Source organism: Podarcis erhardii (genome assembly GCF_964252035.2).
Source record: "Podarcis erhardii genome assembly, chromosome: 13".
Lineage (NCBI taxonomy): Eukaryota > Metazoa > Chordata > Lepidosauria > Squamata > Lacertidae > Podarcis > Podarcis erhardii.
The window spans coordinates 33,466,768-33,493,625 of NC_138502.1; the positions used below are offsets into that span (position 1 = coordinate 33,466,768).

The 26,858-nt window shown below is 44.0% G+C and overlaps 1 protein-coding gene across 4 annotated transcripts in view; it reads right to left on the reverse strand.

Moving 5' to 3' along the window:
* Positions 1-1,372: 1,372 nt before the first annotated feature.
* SPOP (speckle type BTB/POZ protein) overlaps positions 1,373-26,858 on the reverse strand; it is a 52,676-nt gene continuing 27,190 nt past the window's right edge. For 2 of the 4 annotated variants that reach the window (XM_081838118.1, XM_081838120.1), the window contains exons 2-10: positions 18,527-18,671; positions 15,990-16,111; positions 12,752-12,903; positions 12,484-12,611; positions 7,785-7,962; positions 6,237-6,292; positions 5,037-5,159; positions 2,778-2,920; positions 1,373-1,671 (exon numbers count right to left, since the gene is read on the reverse strand). In XM_081838118.1, coding sequence (XP_081694244.1) covers positions 1,527-1,671; positions 2,778-2,920; positions 5,037-5,159; positions 6,237-6,292; positions 7,785-7,962; positions 12,484-12,611; positions 12,752-12,903; positions 15,990-16,111; positions 18,527-18,604 — 1,125 coding nt within the window. In that variant the 5' untranslated portion in view covers positions 18,605-18,671 and the 3' untranslated portion in view covers positions 1,373-1,526. Of the gene's footprint in view, positions 1,672-2,161; positions 2,406-2,777; positions 2,921-5,036; positions 5,160-6,236; positions 6,293-7,784; positions 7,963-12,483; positions 12,612-12,751; positions 12,904-15,989; positions 16,112-18,526; positions 18,672-26,302; positions 26,437-26,858 lie in introns of those variants that run through there. The other 2 variants (XM_081838119.1, XM_081838121.1) reach the window with 2 other exon arrangements.

Here is a 26,858-nt window from a genome sequence, read left to right on the forward strand (position 1 = left end):
TGGTCCAATCACGTTATGCAAAACCGAAGAGGGACAAGCCAATCAGGAGCATTGACCTCCTCTGCTAAGTCCAGGAGCGTTGGTGGGAAAGGTCGGCTCCCAGATCTAGCTCTTACTGAAATAGGAAACCAAAGATCTTGGTGGCAGCTGCTCCAGTTCCTGGACTGCAAATAACGTCAGCGTAAATAAAGCAGAGACATAAACCAAATATGAACTTGAGGGGAAAGGTCTTTCTCTTTTTTTTATATAAAAAAAAAAGTGAAAGAAAGCCATAAAGACAAGTTAGAACAACACACAGTACAAAAGAGTAATTATATTTTCAAAAAGAAAAGGAAAGGAGGTGAAAAAAAGAAAAGCTTTACCAGTTATTTTGGAACTTCTTGCCTGTAAAAGGAAACTGGCTTAGAACGGAGAAGGACCAGAATCTTCTACAAACCAGCGGATTGGGTACAAACACTCGATAAGAATCATTTTTTCAACGCAGGACAAGAAACCTTTGACACAGTGTTCATGAACGATAAAATTTCTTTAAAAAACAAAACGAAAACAGAAAAGGATGTGAAGAAATCACAGGAGTTCAGAGAAAGTAAACTAAAACAGGGAGAGATACCAAAAGAACAAAAATTCCCACAATATCTAAACAGGTAACCATTGTTCTTGGACAGCCAATTCCAAGTCCAGAGCATCACCAACAGTTCCTGAAAGCCGGTCATGGCTGTCTCCATCCTATCCAAGTCGTCCAGGGAGCGTATCCTCACACCAGCCCCCTCGTCACTTTTTTAAAGTTGCCAGTTTGTGAGAGGGGCTCGCTTTTGCCGTCCATGTACACAAGTGCTACCGAGAGAGACTGTTGTTGCCTCATGGCTGGAAGGCGGATGGAGGGATTTCACGGCGGCCGGGAATCTCTTCCTCTCCCAAAAGTCCCGATACAAATCCCATGGATGCTCCCGTGAGTGGGCTTCATCTCATCAAGGCAGAATCATTCCCCACCCCACTCCTGCATTCCCCATTGTCATTTTCGGAACGTAAGAGAGCGTCCTCCTTGCTCTGATCATGCCCGACTTCTTGTTCTGTGCAGTCAGATGCGGAGGCCATAACGTCGTCCCTTTTCCTCTCGCCTTAAATTCCATTTAGCACTGTTGGGATCTGTTGTCTCAGGCCGGCACCCGGCCAACTCCTTAAGTTCTTGACTTGGCCAAGTCAAAAGGGAAACACACAGACATTGCAGCAACAGGGATATATTAGGTTGAACAGTCCCCTTTAACCCAAAGTCCACCCCTCCCCATTCGCCCCAAAGTTTATTTGCTGCTGATTTTTTTGTTTCATTTTAAAAGTCTGCACGTCTCAAAGCAGTCTCTTCCCCCACCCACCCACCCCCACAACAGAGTTAAAAGCTCCACAGGTTGCATCGTCTACCTGGTGGTCAAGGTTTGGAAAAGCAACTTGCTTCTGTTGCTACTTCCATGTTTTTTCTTTGTTTAAAAAGCCACACATACACACACGGGGTTGTGCGATGGGGTCCGGCCTTAGGATTGCTTCAGCCGCTTGCGTGGGGGTCCCAGAAAAGGGCACTGCGCAGAGGCCAATGAGCGATACGCCTCGGCCACCAAATGGGGGTGAGACACAACCATCGACTTCCATCCTGAAGTCTCCATGACGTCGGAAGCATGGCTGGAAACAAACAACAAAGGAGCCAAGGTTACCAGTTGACAATGAAAGGCAAAACACACAGAAGGGAAGGGGAAGTTCTCAAGCTATCAATACTTCCATTTTAGGGTTTCAGCAGCTGCTTTTATGTCTTGTATAAATGCCTTATCATCTGCTGTAGATACTCTGCGGTGCAATTTAAGCAAGATGACACTACCTTGGTCTGAAACATGGGTGGGCAAACTAAGGCCTGGGGCCCGGATCTGGCCCAATCGCCTTCTAAATCTGGCCCATGAACGGTCCGGGATTCATGTGTTTTTACATGAGTAGAATGTGTCCTTTTATTTAAAATGCATCTCTGGGTTATTTGTGGGGCATAGGAATGCGTTCATTTCCCCCCAAAAAATATAGTCTGGCCTCCCACAAGGTCTGAGGGACAATGGACTGGCCCCCTGCCAAAAAAGTTTGCTGACCCCTAGCCTGAAAGAATCGAGGCTGCTTCAGGGGCTATTCCCCCCCCCACTTGCACCCCAAGTCAGAGGTGCTGGTTTTGCATTTAGCAACTCACCGTTCAGACGCAATGGGTGTGACATCTTTAAGAACTGAAGCAGTTCTAAAAGAAACATCCAATTCATCCAAGAAAGAGAAAGAGAAAGAGAGAGGGTATTTTGCACTGGTTGTCCATTGCAGAACACACCTGTCTTCTCTTCTCTTACAGGATTTGCTTTCCAGGCTCCTTGTTTGTTTCTCTTGGGATGCTTAAGAGAGAAAGAATATGAATGGAGCTACCACTGTCCCCCTTGGCAGAAAACAGTGGGGCAGAGTGCCCTTTCGGAAAAGTGCCTTCCACATTCCTCGCAGAAGGAGTATGCAACAGCCACTACTTGATTCTCCAGCACAAGGGCAAAAAGAGAAGAAATTATGTTTGATAAAAAAGAACCTGCAGGTGCGCCAGCAAGAGAAACCAGAAGAGAGGAAGTGGAATATTATTTTTTTGGGTGCACCAATTTTAGCTGGTTATGAGTGCTTGAACACGAAGAGGTGCTATGGGGGCTTTGTTCTCTAGGGTTCTTACTTGTCAATTTCCCCACATTCTGAGGGGAGGGGGAGAAAGGATAAAACCTGCTTACTAGTTGATGAAGTCAACCGCCTGAGTTTTTAACTGGTCAGCGCTGTGTAGATCAGCCAAGATGAGGATCTCCGCTGCATTTTCTACGGACAGGTTGCTGCACAGAGCATCCTCGCACATCACCTTCAAGCGTTCCAAAGCATACTTAAGAGAAAAAAGAGTACAGAGAGGTACTGAAATGAGGTTGCCCTGAAAGAGGAAGACCCAAAAGAGGCTGCGCTGTGGTGGCAAAACTCCCTACAGGTGGGTTTTAGCACTGCTATTTTGAATGGCTTTTGTAGGTGTGGTGCCCCACTTCCCTTAATCCTATAAAGTTCTGTGCTAGCAGTCTTCTCCTTGTTGAAGCAAATGTTCCAAGTCTTGCACAGTGCTTCTGTAACTATAGCATAGCACTGATACATGCAAAGTGTATAGTACTGTATTCCCCCCCCCCAATTATTCAGTAGTAATGTTTGGAAGCACAATATTCAAGAGGAAGAGAGATGCATATTCTGGGCAATTGTCAGCATATCTCACCAAAGTCTGAAGCCTTCTGGCTGGGGAGGAAAAAAATGAAGAGATATCTTAAGTTCTTTTGCCAAAAACACACATAATGAGTGCCAAACCTAACTGGAGAAGCAGAATTATACAAAATTGTAGTAGGTAATCTGCATAACTTAATTCTGCTTGCAGAGCTTGGGAGGGCTGGCCAAAGAGAACATATAAGCCCAAGCAGCTGGACGAAAGGTCAATGGAGTCTGGATCTTTAGGTACGACAACATCCTTTCCCATCCTCCTCAATAAACACTTCTGAAAGACAAAGCCTAACTCTCTAATCGCATCTTCACCCAAGAGCCCAATGGCAGGTCTCCAGGGTTTAGGATATGCACTGTGTTTTGTTTATAGTATAATTACGTATTTCCCCCAAGAGACTGGAGGAAGACAGAACAAGCTGTTCCCAAGCCTCTCGGGCAAATATTAAGAGGCTTCATGTGCTGCCATAAAAGGTTTTGCTTTCTGTTCTTACACAGACACCCTGGAAGGATTAGGGGGTGGGGAAGAGCTATATAAAAAGTCAAAATTAAAGACCCCTAAACCTTACTGTCTGATCAATGGGCTGGACAACTGCTGTTGCTAGGAAGGGCTGAAAATTAACTTGCCACTAAACCATCCCCAGAGGCCAATATGGGCTTCTGCTGGGCAAGTGTGCAAGACTCACTTGGCATCTGCTGCATGGTAGTATATTTTGATTTTGTGAAGGAGGGACAAATTTCTATACCCCCCCCAATTAAAACTGTGATATTCCATCCTAAATTCCCCATGCTGCTTTTCTTCCCTGCATACATACGGCAGGCGCTTTTCACTGCTATTCTATTAACGACTTGAACCAATCATTGGAAATTCCAATTCGGAGAAGCCCAGATTCTTCACCTCTGCCCTTTTGCCCCAACCTGCCACACACAGGTAAGGAACAGCACAAAACCTCACAATTCAGTGGCGTAAGATGTGACCTCGAAGCATCAGCATAGTGTCCTTAACTTGCAGGTACCCCCATATTCCTGGAGTTGTGAGAGGCTGGCTCTGAGGCTTTTTCACTGAGGCAGTGAAGTCACATTTCACAGACAGACATCACATCCCTTTTAATCTGGTCCAGGGGGGGTGATAGTGATTTACCTAAATGGCAGTGTACAAGAGGGGCACACACTGCTCTCAACAGAGCAGGGCACCCCTCTCTCTGCGCAATGAGGGGTGTACCTAAAGATTGCTGTCTCATCCTGGAAGCTTCTACAGCAGACTGTTCATCTTTCAGTGCATTCCTGCAAAGATCAGGAAGCAAGAGTTCGTCTCTATTGGCCCAGCTTCTCCTCTCGCAGGTCAACACCTTAAGGATGGGACAGACTACTAGGAGGAGAGGGGTTAGCAATGCCTCATGGCTGATCAGGCCCTGGGCCTCTTGACAGCAGTGGGATGTGGCCTGCCTCAAGTATACAGCCACCCACAGCTTACAAAATAGGCTGGGCAGGCCAAGGAAATCTCTTTGAACTGCACCCAAAGACCCAGGAGTGAATCTGGTAAGACACCAATAGAATGTTCATACCAGCAAGTCCCCCACAATTTCGTCTCCAGGAGACAAGAACCCACAAAACCAAAGGCCTAGGTATCAAGTATAAACACAATGATGTTGAAGCCATGGTTTCTGTGCTGGTCCCCCTCTCCCTTTTCGCAAGAGGAAAAAAAAAGTCAACGGCCGGCCAGCCAGCCACCCAAGCACCCTGTGTACCTTATCAGCAGCTGCAAGCAAATCATCGGCCATTTTGTCGAGGTTAGGTGCCTTCCCCGTGTAAATGAAGCACATCATTTCTTTAAAAACTTCAGGTTCCACATCATTGATTTCAACTCGATTCTGCACCGGAGGGGGGGGGGGAATTAGGGTTACTCTTCTGACACTCAGGCAACAGACCCAACTGTTGGTCTCCTCCCCCAGATCTCTCTTTTTCCAGGGGTGGGGGTGGAACTATTTGGAGAGAACACGTAAATATTTGGGGAAGAAGATGCAGGAGAAACAGAAACGTTCCAGTCTCCTTTGCCTCTTCCAACTACAGAAGAGAACGTGGTGAGACTTTTCCTTAAAGCTTCGCTTTTCCACTGTCTCAGGCAGCAGCAAGAAGCCAGCATTTACTGTTACATAAATGCCATCACAACTTGTAATGGCAGCACAGGAGTATTAACTCCTCCTACGGTGCTTTCCAAATTTCTTTTCTGGCCTGTCTTGAAGGTTCCTGGTGGCTTACAATATGCCCATCTCTCAAAGCTTAATTTCACAACAAGGCTGCAAGGGAGGAATGGTAGGGACAGTGTATCTTGGAATGAAAGGCATCAGCTAGTAAGCTTCTCAACTGAACAAGCCTCGGACTCTAGCTCTGGCTCCCTGAAATATAAAAAACTGGAAGGCAAATGTCCACCCACAGTGAATTTTTTTCATGCAGAAACTGGAAAGGGTGAATGCCAAAATACATATTAGGGCAATGCCTTTATTAGGTCCAGCAACATGCCGCAAGATTGATGAAGGTTTCTGGAGAACTCGCAAGCTTGCACATTATATTGTGTGATATTTTGGTTGGCCTAATAAAGGTATTCCCCCGACCTGGTTTTGGTTTCCATTGGCAGCGCTTGTTCCCCAGCCATTCCTCCGGTCAAGACCTATCTATCTAAAATACAGTTCACAATGTCAGCTCTCTAGCATTCCTTCCCATAGCAAGAGGCCTTGCCAACCTGGACACATGACAGCAATATATTTTATTTCTGCTTTGAGCCTCTGTGCTGAGCAAGACCTTTGCAAGTGGAGGTCAAAAGTCTGCAGTATTTTAAAGCTACTTGCTGGGGGAACCAAGAGTTGTTCCAGCTCCTGAATTATCTCTCCCAGTCTGCAGATCAGCAAATGGCCCTTCCTCACGACCAGAAAGCTGCTCTGCCAACTTACCTTTTTACTCTCTTCCATCTCGTGTTCAAACATAGCGCTGAAAACCGGAGAACGTGCTGCGGCCAGAGGGGTGGGGTGGGGAACACAAGAGAGAAGAGAGAGAGATTGGGGAGGAGGGAAAAGAACACCACAAAATGCAATTAAAACTATGTGAAGAGATAACCTTCCTCTCCAGAGAGGAACTGACACATGCAATCAGTACCTGCAAATAAAGGTACCAATATAACAGGGCGTAAAAAATAAATAAAACGATCATGAGAGAAATGTTATCAAATGTCTTCCTAAGGGCATATGCACACTAGAGAAAGGAGACCAGCTTAAAACTAGCTTTTCCATCAGCCCAGCCCACCCCCCACCCAAGAGCAGCTCTGAAAATTGCAGTTTTGTGAAGGTGCAGACCACTCACAGACATTCTCGGCTCCATTCCCTCCCAGTACAGTTCAGAGGGTTTTCCCCTCTGTGGTGGTTAAACTGGCTTGGAGCAGAATATATACAGGGCCGTGTGCACCCTCTGCTTAATAAGAGAGACAAAAAACGTTCTGCTCCCAGGCAGACATCTTTCTGCTCCGAGAAAAGCTAGGTTCTGCAACACGCATGAATTATGCAAGTTGAACAAATTTTACAAGCTTGTCACAATTCATTCCAGTTTTGCTAGCCGCACGAAAGTGAAAAATCTCCGCAGTGGTCTAGCTGAGGGGGGAACACAGGAGAGCATACTCCTAAACTACTCGGAAATCGCATTGAGCAATCTGTCTGGGATTCCAGCAGGAATTGCCACACACTTTCAAGTACAGTCATACCTTAGTTGTCGAACACCTTGGAACTTGTATGTTTTGGCTCCCGAACAATCGAAAACCAGAAGTGAGCGTTTCGGTTTTCAAACAATTTTTGGAAGCCGAACATCCGGCGTGGCTTCAACGGCTTCTGATTGGCAGCAGGATGCCGCGCTTTGGTCTTCGAACAGTTCTGGGAGCCAAACGGACTCCCAGAATGCATTCTGTTTGAGAACCAAGGTAAGACTATATCTCTGCAGTCGTTAGACACAGAAACTTGCCTTTCTAAAGGGAAAAAAGAAAGCTGAATGGTGTTTCCTGGACTCCCACGGAACTGCATTATATACAGCAGGCATGTCCAACAACTTTGGCTTCCCCCAAAAAAGTTCAACAACTTTGGTCAATCTAATCTAATGCGTAGATCACTGCCAGTTTTTTTTATAGTGGGAGTAGATCACAGTCCTCTTGAGAGTTGGACATGCCTGATATAAGTCCTAGAAGACCTCTGGCAAAGCAGTTTTTACAATTTGCACCTTCCCCACCCTCCCAATAGCATTAAATGGGTTTTTTAAGCTGAGGTTTCGATATGATACATTCCCATTGCCCCTCATTCCCCGGTCAAATCTATTGTTCCCATCTTATAGGACCCGCTATTTGGAGCCCCTTTCTGGAAAAGAAGGGAAGCAACCTCCAAAACACTCATCAAGGCAGTCGGCTTGTCCCTGATCAGTCCATCCGCCATCCAGCTAAGCCTCGCGCCCATGTCGATACCGACCTGCTAATATGGCTTTGTGAGCCTGGAACTCCTGGCCTGCCACACACAGGCAGCAGTCTGTGAAGCGAGAGTTTTCCCAGAGGCCTCCCAACTCATCAGCCAAGCGGCATTCAGGTACCTTCACCATGTTCATGGAGTTCTGGCCGGAGATATTGACAGAGTCCTGTACTACACTCACCTGCAAGGAAGTACAGGGGGTTAACAAAAGAAGAAGCAGCAGCAGCACAGTGAACTTTTTTAAAAAGGGGGGAGGAGCACAGAGGGTCAGTGGGGTAGGGTGGAGGGAAACAAAACCCCAAAACCCCACAGATGATCTTGGGTAGGGATGTTTAAGACGGAAACAGCAATGCACTGAAAATAAACTCTGCTCCCACCCACATCCTGGCACAGCTGCCTAAGGATTCCCACAGATTTTGATAGAATCAGAAGTTCATCTAAGTTCTCTCCTTTGGGATAAAAGGCAGGGCCATCCATTTCTACAGATTGGTCCAAGGCACTACGTGCCTCAAGCAAGGAGCAGAGATGTCAAAGAAAACAAATCTGCCAAGCTCCACATGGCTCCAGAAGACAAAGCTATCAGGCCACAAGCGACAAAAACCTCTTTACAGATGAATACCAATGAACACTTACTATATGGCAACTTACAATGGGGTACAGACAAACGCCAGGGAGCCCAGACTTCTGTACGCTCTTCCTGAACCTCCTTGTTCCTCCTGATTTCATGCCAGGTATATGGAGGTGTAGTAAAATAAACGTCACCGCTTGGCAGAGTGTCACAGGCCAGCTTCCCAAGCAATTACAGACATACTGCAGCAGATTACCACTGTATGAAGTCATTTCGATTCAGCCAGAGTCACTAGCCAGATTCCTTCCTGACCGCACCTACATCTGTTTTATCAGTCCCTAACCTTGAGCACAACCCAGGCTGCAGGTCTTTCAAAAATGAAGGCTCAAGTTAACTAGTTCAGAGGTTTACAAACTTCCTCACCTGGAGTTATAAGCTATTTCGGAGGTGATTTAAAAAATTAAAATTAAGAGATATAAGAATATCCCTGGAGCACGGAGGTACCATATAACCATCGTGACTGGTTGCCTCTAGAATCATAGAATCATAGAGTTGGAAGAGACCACAAGGGCCATCGAGTCCAACCCCCTGCCAAGCAGGAAACACCATCAGGGTACTCCTGACATATGGTCGTCAAGCCTCTGCTTAAAGACCTCCAAAGAAGGAGACTCCACCACACTCCTTGGCAGCAAATTCCACTGTCGAACAGCTCTCACTGTCAGGAAGTTCCTCCTAATGTTTAGGTGGAATCTTTTTTCTTGTAGTTTGGAACCATTGCTCCGTGTCCACTTCTCTGGAGCAGCAGAAAACAACCTTTCTCCCTCCTCTATGTGACATCCTTTTATATATTTGAACATGGCTATCATATCACCCCTTAACCTCCTCTTCTCCAGGCTAAACATGCCCAGCTCCCTTAGCCGTTCCTCATAAGGCATCGTTTCCAGGCCTTTGACCATTTTGGTTGCCCTCCTCTGGACACGTTCCAGTTTGTCAGTGTCCTTCTTGAACTGTGGTGCCCAGAACTGGACACAGTACTCCAGGTGAGGTCTGACCAGAGCAGAATACAGTGGCACTATTACTTCCCTTGATCTAGATGCTATACTCCTATTGATGCAGCCCAGAATTGCATTGGCTTTTTTAGCTGCCGCATCACACTGTTGGCTCATGTCAAGTTTGTGGTCAACCAAGACTCCTAGATCCTTTTCACATGTACTGCTCACCCATCTTGTATTTGTGCCTCTCATTTTTTTTGCCCAAGTGCAATACTTTACATTTCTCCATGTTAAAATTCATTTTGTTTGTTTTGGCCCAGTTCTCTAATCTGTCAAGGTCGTTTTGAAGTGTGATCCTGTCCTCTGGGGTATTAGCCACCCCTCCCAGTTTGGTGTCATCTGCAAATTTGATCAGGATGCCCTTGAGTCCATCATCCAAGTCGTTGATAAAGATGTTGAATAAGACCGGGCCCAAGACAGAACCCTGTGGCACCCCACTAGTCACTCTTATCCAGGATGAAGAGGAACCATTGATGAGCACCCTTTGGGTTCGGTCAGTCAGCCAGTTACAAATCCACTGAGTCACTCTGATGTGACTTATCCTCCATGAATGAGCCTATTGCCCATTTTTAAGACACATGGCCATTACGGGAAAGATGGGGAAGCTGATGCTGTTGACGGGCTCCCAACTCTCATCAGTTGCAGTTGGCGTGGCCAACAGCCAGAAATAGTAGTAGGTTCCCCATCCCTGCCTTACAGGGCCTTGAGGGCATGCTGAAAATTTTTACAGCCCAAAACTCCAGCACCAATTGGAGGTTTGTTATCATCTGTGTTGGATGACAATACGCACATTTAAAATGTCTGCCCCACTCCGACACTGCTTTCCAATGGGAGACAGGCAGCAAAATTTCAAATAAAATCAAAAATACAATTTGCAGGTCTGCTCTGAACCCCCACCTCTGAAACTACTGCTTTTGAAATGTTACTTGCCCTTATAAACAATGCCAAAGTGAATTGTTCAAGAATCAGTGATTTCAATGAAAGTTCCACGTGTGCTTTAAAATCTTGCCCATCACAATTAGCAGGACTTAAATGTTGTGAGATGTTGGGTGGATTGTGTCTGGTACCTCTGAAGTCATTAAAATTAAAACAAACCCTGGTTGTTTTTTTACTGCACAAAAACCGAGATCCTGAGAATGCTGCGAGTTGCTCTGAATCCTGCAGTGCAAACATGGAAAACAAAGAATCGGGTGCCTGCCTTTTTGAGACAGCAGCCACTTCAAACTGGAAACGGATGCTGCAAGGATCTCAATGTAAGCTAACTGGCAGCTCCACAGGTACTAGCCAGCAAAACAGGGGCTGTGCAAGAGCAGGTGTACCAGTATCGCATGTGATCAGGCCAAACTTGCAGCCTATGTTGCTGCAGGTTGACAGAAGGAAGATCCAGCAGAACTAAAGCAAATTCTTTTTTTTAAGACAGACAAACCCTCTTTCTCAGCAGTATTCCAAGTTTTAAATAAAAACCCTGGTAACAGTCTCCTAGCTCACCAAATGTTATCAAATCCTTAGAGAGCCTCAGCAGAGGGGAAAAAACACACATACACAGACACACACCCTCAAATGCCATTCCTGCCAAATAAAAACACAGCTGTAAGCACCTGTGGCAAGGAAAGGGGGGGGGGATTTGCTGAGCATATGGCACTAAATGGCAGGAAAACCTCCTGGCATCAGCAAAAACTAGCACAAGTTTTCATTTCTATGCATAACTTCTGGCTTGCCAGATCCAAAAGCGTTTTTCTCTGACAAAAGCCTGATACTTTCCAAGAATGAATCCCATGCTGTGCGGGGACAGACGGGCCGCCTTGTCTATTGACGAAGAAGCCCCACACAGAGCGATGCAAAGGCCTGGAAGAAACACGATTTTCTCTATTGTGCTGTACCAGGAACCTTCCCCACTCCCTACCCCCAATTTATCCTACAGAAAAACTGAAAACGTTGGAGATCACTGAAACTACTCCATCAAAAGTTGCTTTCTCTTTTGACACGAGTCAAATGCTTTTTAAGGCAAGGTTTTTTACTCACTCAAAACGTGAAACATGAAGTTTTTGATGTTAAGGCTACCTGAAGAACATTAAATAATGGCAAAAGTGTACGTATGTGACACTCAAATCGAAGATGCATTTCGACTCCTAGAGGTGCTGCCCTCTTCATCAGAGGACCATTTGGGGCCTTTGTTTTTTTGTACAGTGGTACCTTGGTTGTCAAACTTAATCTGTTCCGGGAGTCCGTTCGAAAACCAAGGCGTGGCTTCTGATTGGCTGCAGGAGCTTCCTGCACTCAATCGGAAGCCGCGTCAGACGTTCGGCTTCCAAAAAACGTTCGCAAACTGGAACACTTACTTTTGTGGCATCCGGGAGTCGATTTGTTCAGGAGCCAAGCCATTCAACAACTAAGGTATCATTGTAAATTGCTACTTCCTTTCTTCTGGGAAATTTTCATCTAGTGTGAAGATACTAGAAGCTAATACCCTGGCATCTACTGCCCTTTGGACACGTCCAAACCAACACTGCAATCCAGGAGCCAAGGTTCACTTATGAGAACACATGTTTTAGATTTCACTTTAACGCACTGATATTTTTTGAGGCTGCAATCCTATGCATGCTTACCGGGGAGTAAGCTCCACTAAACAAGAGTGGGTCTTCCGAATAAAGATGTACAAAATCATTTTATAAATTTCATAAAGGTTAAAAAAAAAAAGGTAGTATATCCCCCCCCCCCCCCGGATTTATGGAACTATACATTTCTAGTCACACATCTGTTTCCTCATCCTCCCCTCCACAGGTTAATCCACGTAATTCACATGACAGCATGCCACAAGCGAGAAAATGTGCTTGCAGAGAAATAGCTCCAGACGACTCAAGCAAGCGAGCCAAGCCACACCTTACGGAGGGAGTTACAAAAGGCCCCTCTCCCAAACAAAACACTCAGGGTCACCATTCAACTCCAACTACTGTGCTCAGTTCAGAAGGAATGGTGGACAAAGGGACTGGACATGCGATGGGAGCTGAGCAGCGTCTCTGCAGCCCTTCTGCGGTTTTCTTCCAAATGAAACAAAAGGTTTCGCGTCGTTTCCCCTCCTTACCTCACAGAAGAGAGTGAGCTTGTCATCTGGGAGGAGTCCGTTGGCCTCATCCAAGAGAAAATCTCTTCTAATAAACTTCTTGAATCCCCAGTCTTTGCCTTGCACAAACCGGTAGGCTCTCTGACTCTCTGGAAATATATAAACAAGCGGGGGCTCTTTTTTGAAAAAGGAAAGCCAAAAGACACACAAGCAGGGCTCTACTTTGCTCTCGCTGCCTGTGTTTAAACGGCAGCTGAAGCGCAAGGAACCGGCCACCAACTCTGCGTACCCATTGCTTTCGTTTCTTCTCCTTTTGCGTTCAGGATGGAGAACTTGAATTTGGCTCGGACTTCGCTCTTTGGACAGCTGACCAGTAGCAGGTAGAGCGAAAGGTAATCTTTACTCTCTTCGTCCAAGCCCTTTGGATTCACGCGCAAACACCTGCAGAAGCAGAAAGATAATCTTCATCTTCTCGATATGGTCTTAAACCTGCTGGCAGAAACAAGTTTCCACACACAGATCTGTTTGCACTGGGCGCACAAAAGAAAATGCAATGTAGGGGACAAGGGAGGAACAACCTCTGATATGGTGATGCTTGCGGTTACTCCACAGAGATCCCAAAAGAGGGAAAGGGTTGTTTGGACATTTTTCTCTCCCTTGGGTGGGATTTGTGCTCCCACATACTTAGCTTTCTTCTGGAGGAGCAAGGACAACCAGAACTAGATGTTAAATGGGATGGAGATGCACCCAAGTGCTCTTCCTTTGGATTCCTCACTAGGTTGGATTTATCTTGTAAGGGTCCCAGTTTAAACTGGCCAGTGCCCATGGATTGCAAGTATGGCTTGGCTCACTTGCTTGAGCCATCTGGAGATATTGATCTTGTGGTGTGCCCGTGGCTTAGATGGCATGGTCATGCCTTGCTGCAATCTGTTAGACAACACATTTTGGCCCTTTGCAGATGATTCTATAAAATTTCTTAGCTGCATTTTCATATTTTTTTAAAAAAAATAAATTTTAAAAATATTTTTCACTATTACAGTTTCCAGAACCACATTTACATTGAAATCAACATTTCCCTCATTCATATCTTACTTTATAATAAGACAATCATTTATGACTTCCCTTCTTGCCCTTTCCTGGTTCCTTTGATTTCCCCATCATTTCTGCATATTCTTATATATCAATTTCATTCTCTTTTCCTTTTATTATGCCTCTATTTTATGTTATACTGTTGAATTTACCTTAATCCTGCTATTTTTTTTACATATTTAGTTATTTTCCAAATACTCCACAATTCACAATTTTTCCCATTTCTCTTTACATACTTGGTCCTATTGTTCTTTTATTCTACTAGTTAAACCTGCTAGGCTCTGCATATTCAATCATTCTTAGTTGTCAGTCCTCCTTGTTAGGGACCTCGCTCACCCTCCATTTCTGCGGCAACAAAATCCGAGCTGCAGTATTGGCATACATAAATAAGTTTTCCTGACATCTGGGTATTTCTGCCTGTACCATTCCCAAAAGGAATGCCTCTGTTTTTTTTGGGGGGGGGGAGTTTTTTTAAACATTTTTCTCATCTCACTGTATATCATTTCCCAATACTCTTTAACTATTTTGCTTATCCACCACACATGGAAGAATGTTCCTTCTACTTCTTTACATCTCCAACATACATTGATTCTGATTTGTACATCTTAGCTAGTCTACTGGGGGTTAAATACCATGTGTGAACCATTTTCAAACAGTTCTGTTTCAACGCATAACATGCAGTAAATTTTAAACCTTTCTTCCATAATTTCCCACTGTGGTCAAATTCTATACTATGCCCTATGTCTGTTGCCCAATGAATCATTGATGATTTTACCAGCTCAATTTCTGTTTCTTATTCCAATATTATCTTATACATTCTAGATAATAACTTTTGATTATTTTCTAATAAATCTCTTTTAAATTGCGAGCTTTGGTCTGAAAATCTGTTTTTCTTATCCATTTTGAATCGCTCATTTAATTGATAATATTGTAACCAGTCTGTTACCTGGCTACTTATTTCCTCCACACAGTATTGAGTCTAGGTTCCCTCTCTGAAAAATCCAATAAGTCTCTTTATGTCATCTTGTCTATCCATATTAATTCTCTTCAAAACAATTGCTTCTATTGGCGACAACCACAATGGTGTTTTCCTTTCCAGCAAGTTCTCATACTTCTCCCAAATTCTATATACCTTCTTTCTAACCACATGGTTTGAAAAACATTTATGTATTTTAGCTTCCCCATACCATAGACATGCATGCCAGCCGAATTTAAGATCGTAACCTTCCAAATGCAATAGGTGGGTGTTTTTCAATACAACCCATTCCTTTAGCCAACAAAGACACACTGCCTCATAATATAATTGTAAATCTGGCAGAGTGAAGCCTCCTCTTTCTTTACAATCTATCAAAATTTTATGCTTAATTCTTGGTTTCTTCCCCTACCAGAAAAATCTAGTGATATCTTTTTGTTGTTCTTTGAAGAAGAGTAAATTGCTGAACACTGGGATGGACTGAAATAAAAATGTTTTAGGTAATATATGCATTCATTTTAATGGCTGATATCCTACCCACTAGGGAAAGTTTCATTCTTCCCTATATTTCCAACTCTTTTTTAATCTCCTTCTACAGCTTTACGTAACTATATTAAATTAAGTTGAGATTCCTCACAGTCAGCCATATACCTAAGTGCTTCACCTTTTTACATATTCTTAATCCACTCACCATTTCCAGTTCTTTTTTTGAATGGTCATCCATGTTTTTACCAATATCTTAGTTTTTTCTGCATTTATTTTAAGGCCCGCCAACTTCCCAAACTTTTTTATATCCTCGAATACCTTAGGAACCCTTTCAAGTGGCTGTTAATACCACATCATCAGCAAAATACCACATCATCAGCAAAAGTCTTTAGTTTATAAGATTGTTGTCCCACCGAAATTCCTTTAACTTCCCCGTTCTTTCTTATACTCTGTAACATTACTTCCAGCATCAATATAAACAACAGCGGGGACAATGGGCAGCCTTATCTAGCCCCTTTCATTATTTTACAGTTATCTGAGAGATTATTATTTACAATTATTTTCGCGGATTGCTCCATATAGTTTGCTAATTCCTGTTAAGAAGGTATTACCCACTTCCATCTTTTCTAACACCTTGGTCTTAGCTGCATTTTCAATATGGATGGATGGTATTGAGAGTCACAAGTAAACCACAGGGATATTGATGTGAAGCATGTTTGTATATTGTTTCTCCTTTCCCCTGAAGGTCAGGGCAGTCCATTGCCTCAGTCATTCTGAAGACAACTCCATGAGTCAAGTCATTTTTGTGCCATTTTACAGAAGGCAGGATTGAGGCTAAGCATTAGCAACCCCCCCGCCCAAAGGCCTCCCTGTGAGTGTGCAGCTAAGCAGGGGTTTTGAACCCAATTCTAAGCACCACAAGCTACCAAATGTCGTGTTCCTTGCTGGTCCCCACTGTGCACTGTGTAATGATCCTTACCACTTCAATTTATCATTAGCTCCTGATGAAAATGTTGAACTTTTGATGACCTCTCCCATTTCCTCCCGGCAAAAGCTGAAGTTGTTGATGGTCCACATGTAGGAAAATTTGACCACTTTGATCTTAAGGGGGGGGGGGGGGAGAAGAACAGCAGAAACACAGTTACAAATAGTAAGATGATGGAAAGACAATATACCTTATTTCCAATGATGATACGTTAGACCAGCCTTTCTCTTTTTTTTTTTTTTAAATAATTTTTATTGGGTTTTTACATTTTATAACAACAGACACACACACAAAGACAAAGACAAACAAACACACAAATACAATTACATACCCTAAGTTTCTTTACCCACTTTCATTGACTTCCCCCCACCCCCTCCTCTTACATCCCAATTCCAAAATTAATTCAGCAAGTTCTTACCTAACCTCTTAAAGATATTCACATTGCTTTTAAAAATTAAAATCTTTTGTTTATCTATATTCAACTATCTCTTATAATCATTAATTTCTTTTTTTTTTAAGGTCGATCTAACTTCCCCTTCACAAATTTTCCCTTTATTATATTAATTATAGGTCACATTGACCAAGTAAAACAAAACATAACATTTTATAATTCTATTCTCTCCCCCCCCTGCCCCGGTTTCTGTCCCTTCCTAGACCAATGTCCAGAAAACAAACAAAAAATATTTCTAGCCCGGATTCCTCACGTCCGAGGCGTCTGATTCTCTGTCAGTCCCTCTCTGCCAGCTATATTGGTAGTCCTCTTTGATGGTCCTAAGACCCCGAAGGAGTTCAGTCAGAGTCAGATCATATTTTCTTTCATTCAGAATGTTGAAGAGTGTTTGCTGCGAAAGACCATCTAGTTTTCCATACTCAAGAGAAAAGTCCCAATCATATTGCTTTGTTCTTTCTAGTTTTAATATTCCAAGTACTCCAGGGGCTTCTCTCTTCTTCTTTCTCATCTTTCGCAGGTCTGTAATCCAGAGGTCTTCTTGCTCATACTCTAACGCTGCAGATTTCTGGTTGATATTTTCCACTTGTAGTGTCTGAACTCCTTCTTTTTTCTCTGTCAATTCCAAAGGCATCTCTTCCTGCTCAGCTGCAGAATTTTTATCGTACATCTCCTTTGTGCATTCAGCAGAGTTGTTTGTTTCAGGATTCAAGGTCATAAAAACTTTACTCAGAGCCATACTCTGCTCCTGCAGGATTCCCACGAGAAAAAACATTTTTTCTATCTCCGCCAGTAATTTTCCCTCTGCAGCCATTGTAATGTCACTAATTCCCCCTAGGGGGCTTTCAGTTATTTAGTAGTCCTTTTCCAATAATCTGTTACTTTGTTATTATCAATACTTTGTTTCCAATCGCCTCAGTCCAAATGTATCAGCTTTAATTCCAAGAGTCATTAAATAGCAAAATTCTTTACTTTGTCCGCCCGTTTGACAGCTTCTTTGACAGCTGTCAAACTCCTTTCACTTCTTCCTCCGGGACCCAAATAGGACACTCCCGGGTTTTTTGGGGGGGGATACACACAAAGTTCCAAATTCCCTTTCTCTCCAGCACAAAAATCTTGTTCTATCAAATTTGTGAGAAACTTTTAAATCATCAAAACAGTATTCATTCCGCCTTAATTCTCCGTTCCTTGCTTTGAAACGTCTATAAGTAGAGGGGGTGCGGACTTCCCTTTAACACATCCCCCGATCGTGCCGAATTCACAGGATAAAATTTTTAAAGTCCAAATTCCACTACTCACGGGTCCTTTGTTATCCAGTCCAAATTTTGGGAAGAAAGTCAGCGCTCTCCGGCCATGGCTTGCGGCTTCGCTCTACTGAGGTAGCGGTCTACTCTCAGCACCACGCCACTCTCCGTACCCTCTCCGCAGCCTTTAAAAAGGCTCTTCGTGGGTCGGGGAGGGCGCTTAAGGTGCCCACCGAGTCACCAAGTCCGCAGGCTTCCGCGCCTGCGGTTTCTGAGGGTCCCCGTGTCGCCGGCACGGCAAGACCCGTCCTCAGCAGAGCCGATTCCCTCCGGAGCTCGGAGGGAATCCGCCATTAGCCGTTCGCGCTAACCCGGAAGCCCCTAGACCAGCCTTTCTCAACCAGTAGGTGCCCAGATGTTGTTGAGCTACAACTCCCATCAGCACTAGCTAGCAAGGCCAGAGCTCAGGGATGATGGGAGTTGTAGTCCAACATCTGGGGACACACAGGTTGAGAACCGCTGCAGTAGACCATTAGATGGCTTAGACCTTAGCAGGGTATCCAGAACATGGAAAGCAGGGCAGCCATTCCTGGGAAACGTGACACTAACATCGCACGGGTTACGGGATTCCCTGCTTTTACACATCAGATTCATCACTGTTAAAAGTGGGCATAACTCAAGCTTCAAGTTTTAGAAAGCATCACACGCTGCCCAAAACACTGGCTAGGGAACGTGACAATTTGAAGAAGGCACCAAAGATGCCAGCCAGTATTGCTTTTCACTAAGATATTCTTTGCCCTCTGTGGGGCAAATGAAAGGATTCCAAAATGCGGACTTACTTGAGTGTAACACCAGCTCTCAGCAACAGGCCCACTTGACATCTCTGCCGGAGGAGGAGGACTCGGTACCCTTGACATCGCCAGTTTGGAGGTCAGACAGGATTCCACAGGTTAGTTAAAGAAATCTGTGTGTACAAACTTCACCCTGATGAAAGAGGAAGAGGGATATAAAGGTTAGTTAAAACTTCCCAGCAATTGTTAGGTAACCTCAGAATAGCATGGGTTCTGGCTAGTTTTCCAGTGCTTTGTTTTTAAAAATTTGTCTTATTACTGGAAAAGGTTAGACACTGGTGTCTAACCTTTTCCAGTAATAAGACAAATTTTCCCCCACCTCTGTTACCTTACTATAGTGTCTCTACACCAAGTTTAATTTGTGGAAGGAAGATAATGCTTCGCAATATTTACTACTTACCTTAATGCCCCACTGTGGGTCACTAGGGACTCAGCTGCACTAGTCAAATAAGGGTGTTTTAAATGCATTATAAACATGCAACACCAGATTGTGCAACAGAGCACAAAACATTTCTATGTGATTTTACATTGGGTTTCCCCACCCTCCCTTTTGCTATAACAATTTATTTTATGACTTATTTATAGTGGGGGTTTTCCTGCGCGTAGATCAGGACTCCTCTTTTACGTATGAAAAACTGAGAAATAGGGAATTACAAAAGCAGAGATGGGATCTGAATCAAAGCAAACCTTTTAACTAGTTGAACAAAGTGGCTGTCAAATCATGCACCACGGATAGGTTTGCAACTTCCAGAGAACAACCGAGCCAAACAAGAATCATGGGCCTAGTGAAAAATAAGGACCTCGTTTTCGATCCACAGGAATAAAAGGGGACGAGCAAGAAGCAAGGTAAGAGTCATGGGACAGGTACAAGGTCTTGCACCACTGTATGTACAGAGACAACTATAATTGTTTTATCCCATGCTCTACCTGAGCTTTTTCAATCACAAGCTGACATTTAGCAGTGTTTGAACAAAAGGAACCTGGAGCCAAACCACCATCACAATTAATTCAAAGGTTTTCAGTAGCAGCCCTGTGAAGTGTTGGCTTGCATCCAAACAATACAGCCCTGGAGACATGAGATGCATTCTTATTCTTGCACACAAGTTACCCCTAAACCTAAAAGTAAGGTATATCACAAGGCTCCCCTCCAAAGTCAACTACTGCACCTTTCGTAGCACTTATACACTGAAACAATATAAACCCACTTCAGACTCACTCTAGCTAGCTAACTCAGGTGGTTCGCTAGCTCCAAACTTTGCACCATTAACATTCAAAATAAGGAGCACTGTTAAGGTACACTGTACATTACTTTAGAGAGATGGCAGTCCTTGCCCCAAGGAGCTTACAATTGGAATTTTACCAGTATGTGAGGCACTAGATTATGGGGACTGAAGAGACTGGCAAGAACAACAAAAGCTGCTGCGTGCTATACAATTATATGAGTCTAGGAACCAAGTTGAGAGCTATGTTCAATTAAAAATAAAGTAAAATTAGCGAACTCTTGCAAATGAGAGGCTGGCTGCTCACTATTCACTTTGGGTCTTTCGGAAACCATTATTCACACAGGCCTTTCTTTGCCAGTTGGCTTTTACTGATGTTTTTGACCTCTAGGTTAGATTAGTGAAATGCGTTATATGTGGGGCTGCCTCTGAAGACACAGAAACTTCAGCTAGTGCAGAATCCAGCAGCCAGGTGGCCCACTGGGGCAAGATGGTTTGAGCATATTACATCAATCCTGGTTTGACTGCACTGGCTGCCAATTAGTTTTGTGCCCAATTTAAAGCGCTGGTCACAGCCTTTAAGCCTTAAATGGCTCAGGACTGCAATACTTCGAGGACTGCCTCTTTCCATATTAACTGACCTGGGCCCTGCAATCATAATATGAAGCCCTTCTATGTGTGCCTCCTCCATGAGAGATCCGGAGGGTGACAACATGAGGCTGGTCCTTTTCTGCAGTGGCTCCCTGTTTGTGGAATGCTCTCCCTGGAGAGGTTTGGCTGGCGCCTTCATTATACTCCTTCAGGCATCAGGCAAAATCGTTCCTCTTCAACCAGGCCTTTGGCTGATTGACATCTGATGCCCTTTTAAATGTGTCGTGGGAAGGGGAGGGATTATTGGCTTGGTTTTGTTCTTATTTTTATTATGTATTTTGTGTTTGTTTGCATTGTAATTTTATGTTGTGAACTTGCCTCAGATCTACAGATGAAGGATGGTACGTATGTGTGTATAAATGTTGTAGGTTATGTTTTTAGGCTGTGCACCACCTTGAGATACTGTATATGAAAGTGCCTGAGCATAAAAACTGTCTAAAAAAATAAAATATGTGGCTCACTTATGTTGGGAAGATTATACAGTGGTACCTCGGTTTTCGAACATCTCGGAAGTCAAACGTTTCGATCATCAAACGCCAAAAACCCAGAAGTAACTGCTTCGGTTTTCAAACGCTTTTTGGAAGTCAAATGTGCCACACAGCTTCCGTATTGAGTTTTCCAGAAGTATATGCTTCATTTTTCGAATGTTTCGGAAGTCTTCCGGAATGGATTACGTTTGAAAACCGAGGTACCACTGTACCTTAGATTTGCTCCTCAAAGCCTTGCTCACGTGCTTTGGTGGAGTAGCCTCACATAAAGAAGAATTGCCGGTCCTTTTCTTTGTGCACTCTGGCTTGTGGTTCCCGCAACAACCAGCACCATCCTTTTCTCATACTTGCAGAACTATGAGCTACCTGCCCATCCAAAGCAATCTGGCTCCTCTGGGAGCAGCACAAGGCTCTCTCTTCCCATCCCTCGTGGCTCCCTAACACACTTGACTGCTAACAGCTGGCAAAATGTGTGTATCCACCAGCCCGACAAAATCTAAAATTAAAAAAAGAAAAAACACACCAAAACAATCAAAACTGCCACAAACAGCAGAGGTGCGAGAGATAAGCTAAAGAAAAAAACAGATGTTCTCATAGAATTTGCAATGGGGGGAAAGGGGAGAAATGAACAGAACTGCTGTTTTTTGTTCACGTTCCAAAAACAACAAACCTCTCTCATATATATATATTTTAAAATTGGCACATTAGTTCCAAGCTCTGATACAATTTTCAGGTGCTTTCTACCTTCCAGGGTGCCCAAGATATAAACACATTCTTTATCTATTCTAAGTAGAAAAACTGACACAAACTCCTTAAATAACAGATGTACAACCATCAGCGATCCAAGACGATTGCCTTCCTGTACACTTTGCACTCTCCAGAAGGCTGGTAATGAGATGAATGCTACCGCTACAAAAATCTTCATGCTAAGTAAGGAATAAGCCTGTTTTCCTACTGCAACAACAGTGTTTTGATATAGCACCCTAGTTGGGGTGTATCAGGCCTCATGTACACAACACCTAGACAAATCTGTTCACACCATCCCGCAAAGGGTCAAACCTGCACATCAATGTCATTTTCCCTTTTGCTGGGAGCTACCACTGGCAGGTCTTTAATCCAAGCACTTTCCCCACCGCCATGTACTTCTCAATAGCCATGCCAACAAGCCAAAGCACTACTGAAGCCCAGCTTTTATTCACTTATGTCAGCAGCAGTTGCTTTAGCTGCCGTCACATATGCTGCAGTGTTTAGGCAGTGCTGCACAGTGGTCGGAGTGCTGAACAAGGTTTCGGGTGAGCCGAGTTCAAATCCACTCTCAAGTATAATTCATGAGGCTCACTGGGTGCCCTCAAACCTCCGCCACTTCCCCTTCCATCTCAAAACATTGATGTGAGATTAAAATGGGGGAGGGATAGAGAAGTACCGTATTTTTTGCCCCATAGGGCGCACCGGCCCATAGGGCGCACCTAGTTTTTTGGGGGGGAAATAAAGAAAAAAAATATATTTCCACACACCCCCAGGTGCGGGGCTGGGGGAAGCCCGAGCTTCCCCCGACCCCAGCTCCCAGAACAGGCTGCTATCCGCAAGCTGTGGGAGAGCTGCGCGCCTTCTCCCACAGCTTGCAGAGAGCCGCGCGAAGCCCAAAGCCTGGGGGGCGCTGAGCTCAGCGCGCCCCAGGCTTCTGGGTGCAGGCAGCTCTCCACAAGCCGTGGGAGAGCTGCGCGAAGTTGCGCAGCTCTCCCATGGCTTGCGGTTAGCTTCCTGAAGCCTGGAGAGCGAGAGGGGTCGGTGTGCACCGACCCCTCTTGCTCTCCAGGCTTCAGCGAAAGCCTGCATTCGCCCCATAGGACGCACACACATTTCCCCTTCATTTTTGGAGGGGGAAAAGTGTGTTCTATGGGGCAAAAAATATGGTACAACTCCGAGCAACCTGATGAAAGAATCACAGAATCATAGAGCATTGGAAGGGGCGATGAGGGTCATCTAGTCCAACCCCCTGCAATGCAGGAAACTTTCACCCATCATGGGGCTCAAACCCACAATCCTAAGATTAAGAGCAGGTATAGGCATAGGAAAATTCGGCCAGCCAGATGTTTTGGGACTACAACTCCCATCATCCCTGACCACTGGTCCTGTTAGCTAGGGATGATGAGAGTTGTAGTCCCAAAACATCTGGAGGGCCAAGCTTGCCTATGCCTGCCTAGGAATCTCATGCTCTACCAACTGAGCTATCCTGGCTGACAGGGTGGGACAAAAATGCAATAATGCCACAGCTCGGCACTCTCTACACACAGAAATCGGGCAACTTGAACTAGGGGTGGAAGATTAAAAATTCAGGTAGGTAGCCGTGTTGGTCTGATGCAGTCGAAATAAATAAATAAAAATTTGTGTGCATGGTATCTGAAGAAGTGTGCATGCACACAAAAGCTTATACCCAGAACAAACTTAGCTGGTCTCTAAGGTGCTACTGGACAATTTTAAAAAATATATATTTATTAAAAACCACTGCTAAGAAATGACTGTGGTGGGTCAAAGGGAAGTTTCACTTTGCCTCTGGAACTGGTGTGGGAAACTTGTGGCCTTCCAGATGCTGCTGAACTACAACTCCCATCATCCCTCAACACTGCCCATGCTCGCTGGGGTTGATGGGAGTTGTAGTTCAGTAACACGTGGAGTACCAACGGTTCCCCCATATGTCTTAAAAGACGTGGAGCAATGGTTACTCCAGAATCTGGTGAGCAGAGGCCACGAGGTTTCCATTTTTTAGTGATCAACACCTAAAAGCTATTCATAGACCTACCTGCCATGTATCTGCCTAATAGCAGGGGAACAGGCTGCTGGTCTCAGCATAGGGTGGATCCCTTCATTTTTTAAAAGTAAAGCTGCATGTTTTGAAATCCACAAAATAATACATTTAAACTAGACATTTCTAAATATTCTCTCAAATAAACACTTTAAACTTTTTTTAAATACTTAAAAAGAAGAAGTCAAAAACTGTTTCTGAACACATGAGAATTGCAAACGCCAGTAGGTAACTATGTTCCAATCAACACATTGGTCCAAGAGATGCAGGTCAGGTCATACTGGAAGAGGCAAATTTCTAATTTCTCAAGCATCCCTAGTTGGAACATAATGCCTGGGGCTTGCGCGACAGGCAACCTATGACCTGATTCTCAGGTGAAATGAAACCATGGTTTAAATAAACATTAACCAAAGCTTATGTCTAAACCCAGCACAGTACCTTAACTATGGTTTGTTCAGGAAAAGAAACCATTATTTGTTGCTGGCTAACTGAACATAGCTACGGCTTAGCACATGATAACCCAAGCTCCTCCTTAACCCATAGCATGTGGTCTCTTTTATCACCCTGCCCAAACAACACACCAAGTGACAGAGGCATCAGGCAAGAGTGGCTGGAAAATAAAGCCTCTCTCCGTGCTCAGATCCTCTTCATTGGCACTTTCCCTGAAGCCAACATTGCTGCTGCAACACACACACCATTGACAACCACACCTGCAGTCCCCCCACAACACCTGCTGCTAAAGTTTTTCAAGCCGCACGTGTCTCATCCGATTTCCAAGTAATGTTCTTGCACAAAGACCTTTGGAGCGTCGCGTTTGTGCTGCTAGGGTGGGCGCTTCAAACAGGCCGATGTTCACACCTCTGCAGAGTTGGGCAGCTTAGCAGGGTTGGGATTTTACCAGACTTTTTAGCAGATGGGAAAAGTGTGCGTTTTAACAGGCACAAACAGAAATTGTACGGGTCATAGGGTTAAGATACAGAGGGGCGGCGAATTTCTGTTTCCAAACAAATGCACTTTCCCCACATAGATAAGGGTTCCCAGCAACTTTACGCTTTGATAGCAAAGTACAGAAGAGTGTCTGTTGAGTGGGGGGGGGGGGAGAGTAGGGTTCAAAACCTCAGGTTTGGATACTGAAATTCAAGCCAGCTAACAGGTGAAACGACTTAAAGTTTGCATTAGTAAAAGCAGTCTTTCAGCAGCAGAGTGCTTACTGAGTGCAAAGCATAAATTCATTATGACGATTGTTGGTTGGGGAAAAGAAAACAAAAAAGCATGGTTGTACAGGGGAAGAAAGGGGTTTGAAAAACTAAAAGCTGCAAAGGAGCAGGGGCATTTGTTTATTGGGAGAATGGAAGGGGAGAGCAGCTGCTTAATGGCAGCTGCACTGAAGATCGCAGAGATTTCCACACCCTCGCTCTCACAGCCAACTAATAGGAAGGGAAATGGTGACACTGTGAGGCGATGCCAGTCTATGAGAAACAACAGACTTAAGGGATGTAAAGCAGAGAGGCAGCTGAGGGTGTACAGAGTATGACAAAACAAGCCGTAGTTACTTTTGCATTTCACATCACATTATGTTCATTTATATAATCCAGAGTACAGTGGTACCTTGGGTTACATACGCTTCAGGTTACATATGCTTCAGGTTACACACTCCGCTAATCCAGAAATAGTACCTTGGGTTAAGAATTTTGCTTTAGGATGTGAAAAGAAATCGTGCAGCGGCGGCGGGAGGCCCCATTAGCTAAAGTGGTGCTTCAGGTTAAGAACAGTTTCAGGTTAAGAATGGACCTCCCGAACCAATTAAGTATGTAACCTGAGGTACCACTGTAATATGTTTTGTTTATATGATAAGTTGGTTTATAGAACCATATATTTTGATATGATATGTTGAATTGCATTTAAAAAGAATTTATATAGTTACATACAGCCTGTTATGTATGTGTTGTTATCAGTACAGTGGTACCTCGGGTTAAGAACTTAATTCGTTTCTGTTCTCATCCTGAAGCAAAGTTCTTAACCCAAGGTACTATTTCAGGGTTAGCGGAGTCTGTAACCTGAAGCATATGTAACCCGAGGTACCACTGTAGTTACTTTTGCCTGCAGAGAATGACATATGGTTGGTGCAATAAACAACTGTTAAATAAGTCGTGGTTTAAGAATGGCCTAGCCAGACTTGCACACTGCACCTATGGCTTATGAAAGGGGCAAGTGGTGCCAGTGCACACTGCTCAGATTGTGCACACCCATTCTTTCCTGTGTCACATTGGAAAGAAGGAAACCAGAGGGCTGGCTTAGCATTATGTGCAAACCACAACCTGTGGATTGTGTCTGTCAAAACAAACCCCCTTTTGCTTGCTTACTTGTGGTAATCCACAGTTTGGCTTCCCATGGCATTATTATTAAACTGAATTTACATACCGCCCTATACCCCAAGGTCTCAGGGTGGTTCACAGAATAAAATCAAAATATAAAACCACAAAATACGTAATCAAAATAAAAACAACAACACAATAATGCTTCCCCCCTCCAAAAAAACCCTTCACATTTTAAAAGGGCATAGAAACCAGGCCACTGTAGTTTCCTAAAAATACCAGCTTACATGTAATGTTGAATCCCAGCTCAGAGAACCGCAGAGACAAAGCTGAAAGAGAAAGAATGCCAAAGGCTCAGATTTCAAATGTGCGGCTTTCTGAAGCCTCTCCCACATTTCCATAAAACTATCTGCCTGCATGTTCAATGGTGAGGGCTACTAAATTTGCCATGTGGTATATGCCTAGTGTTGCTATGAAGGTAACATCACTAGCCTATAAATCTGACTGGAGTAGTGTGAACTGTTCCGAGAATTGCTAAGGTTGAAAAATGGTATATATTTTATACAAATATCCCCTAGAGTGGCTGGGGAAACCCTGCCAGATGGACGGGAAAATAATAATAATAATAATAATAATAATAATAATAATAATAATAATAATACTATAGGTAAATACTTACAGAAGACACACAGGAAATAATCCCTCTTGTGGTCTTTATTTTTTGTTACTGCTAGTAGTTTTTACATCCCACTTCTGAAGCAGAAAAGCATTCATAAAGCAACTCACAATACAGCTAAGATTATAGATGCATATTTATAACATAAAGCGTAATAAGAACTAAAC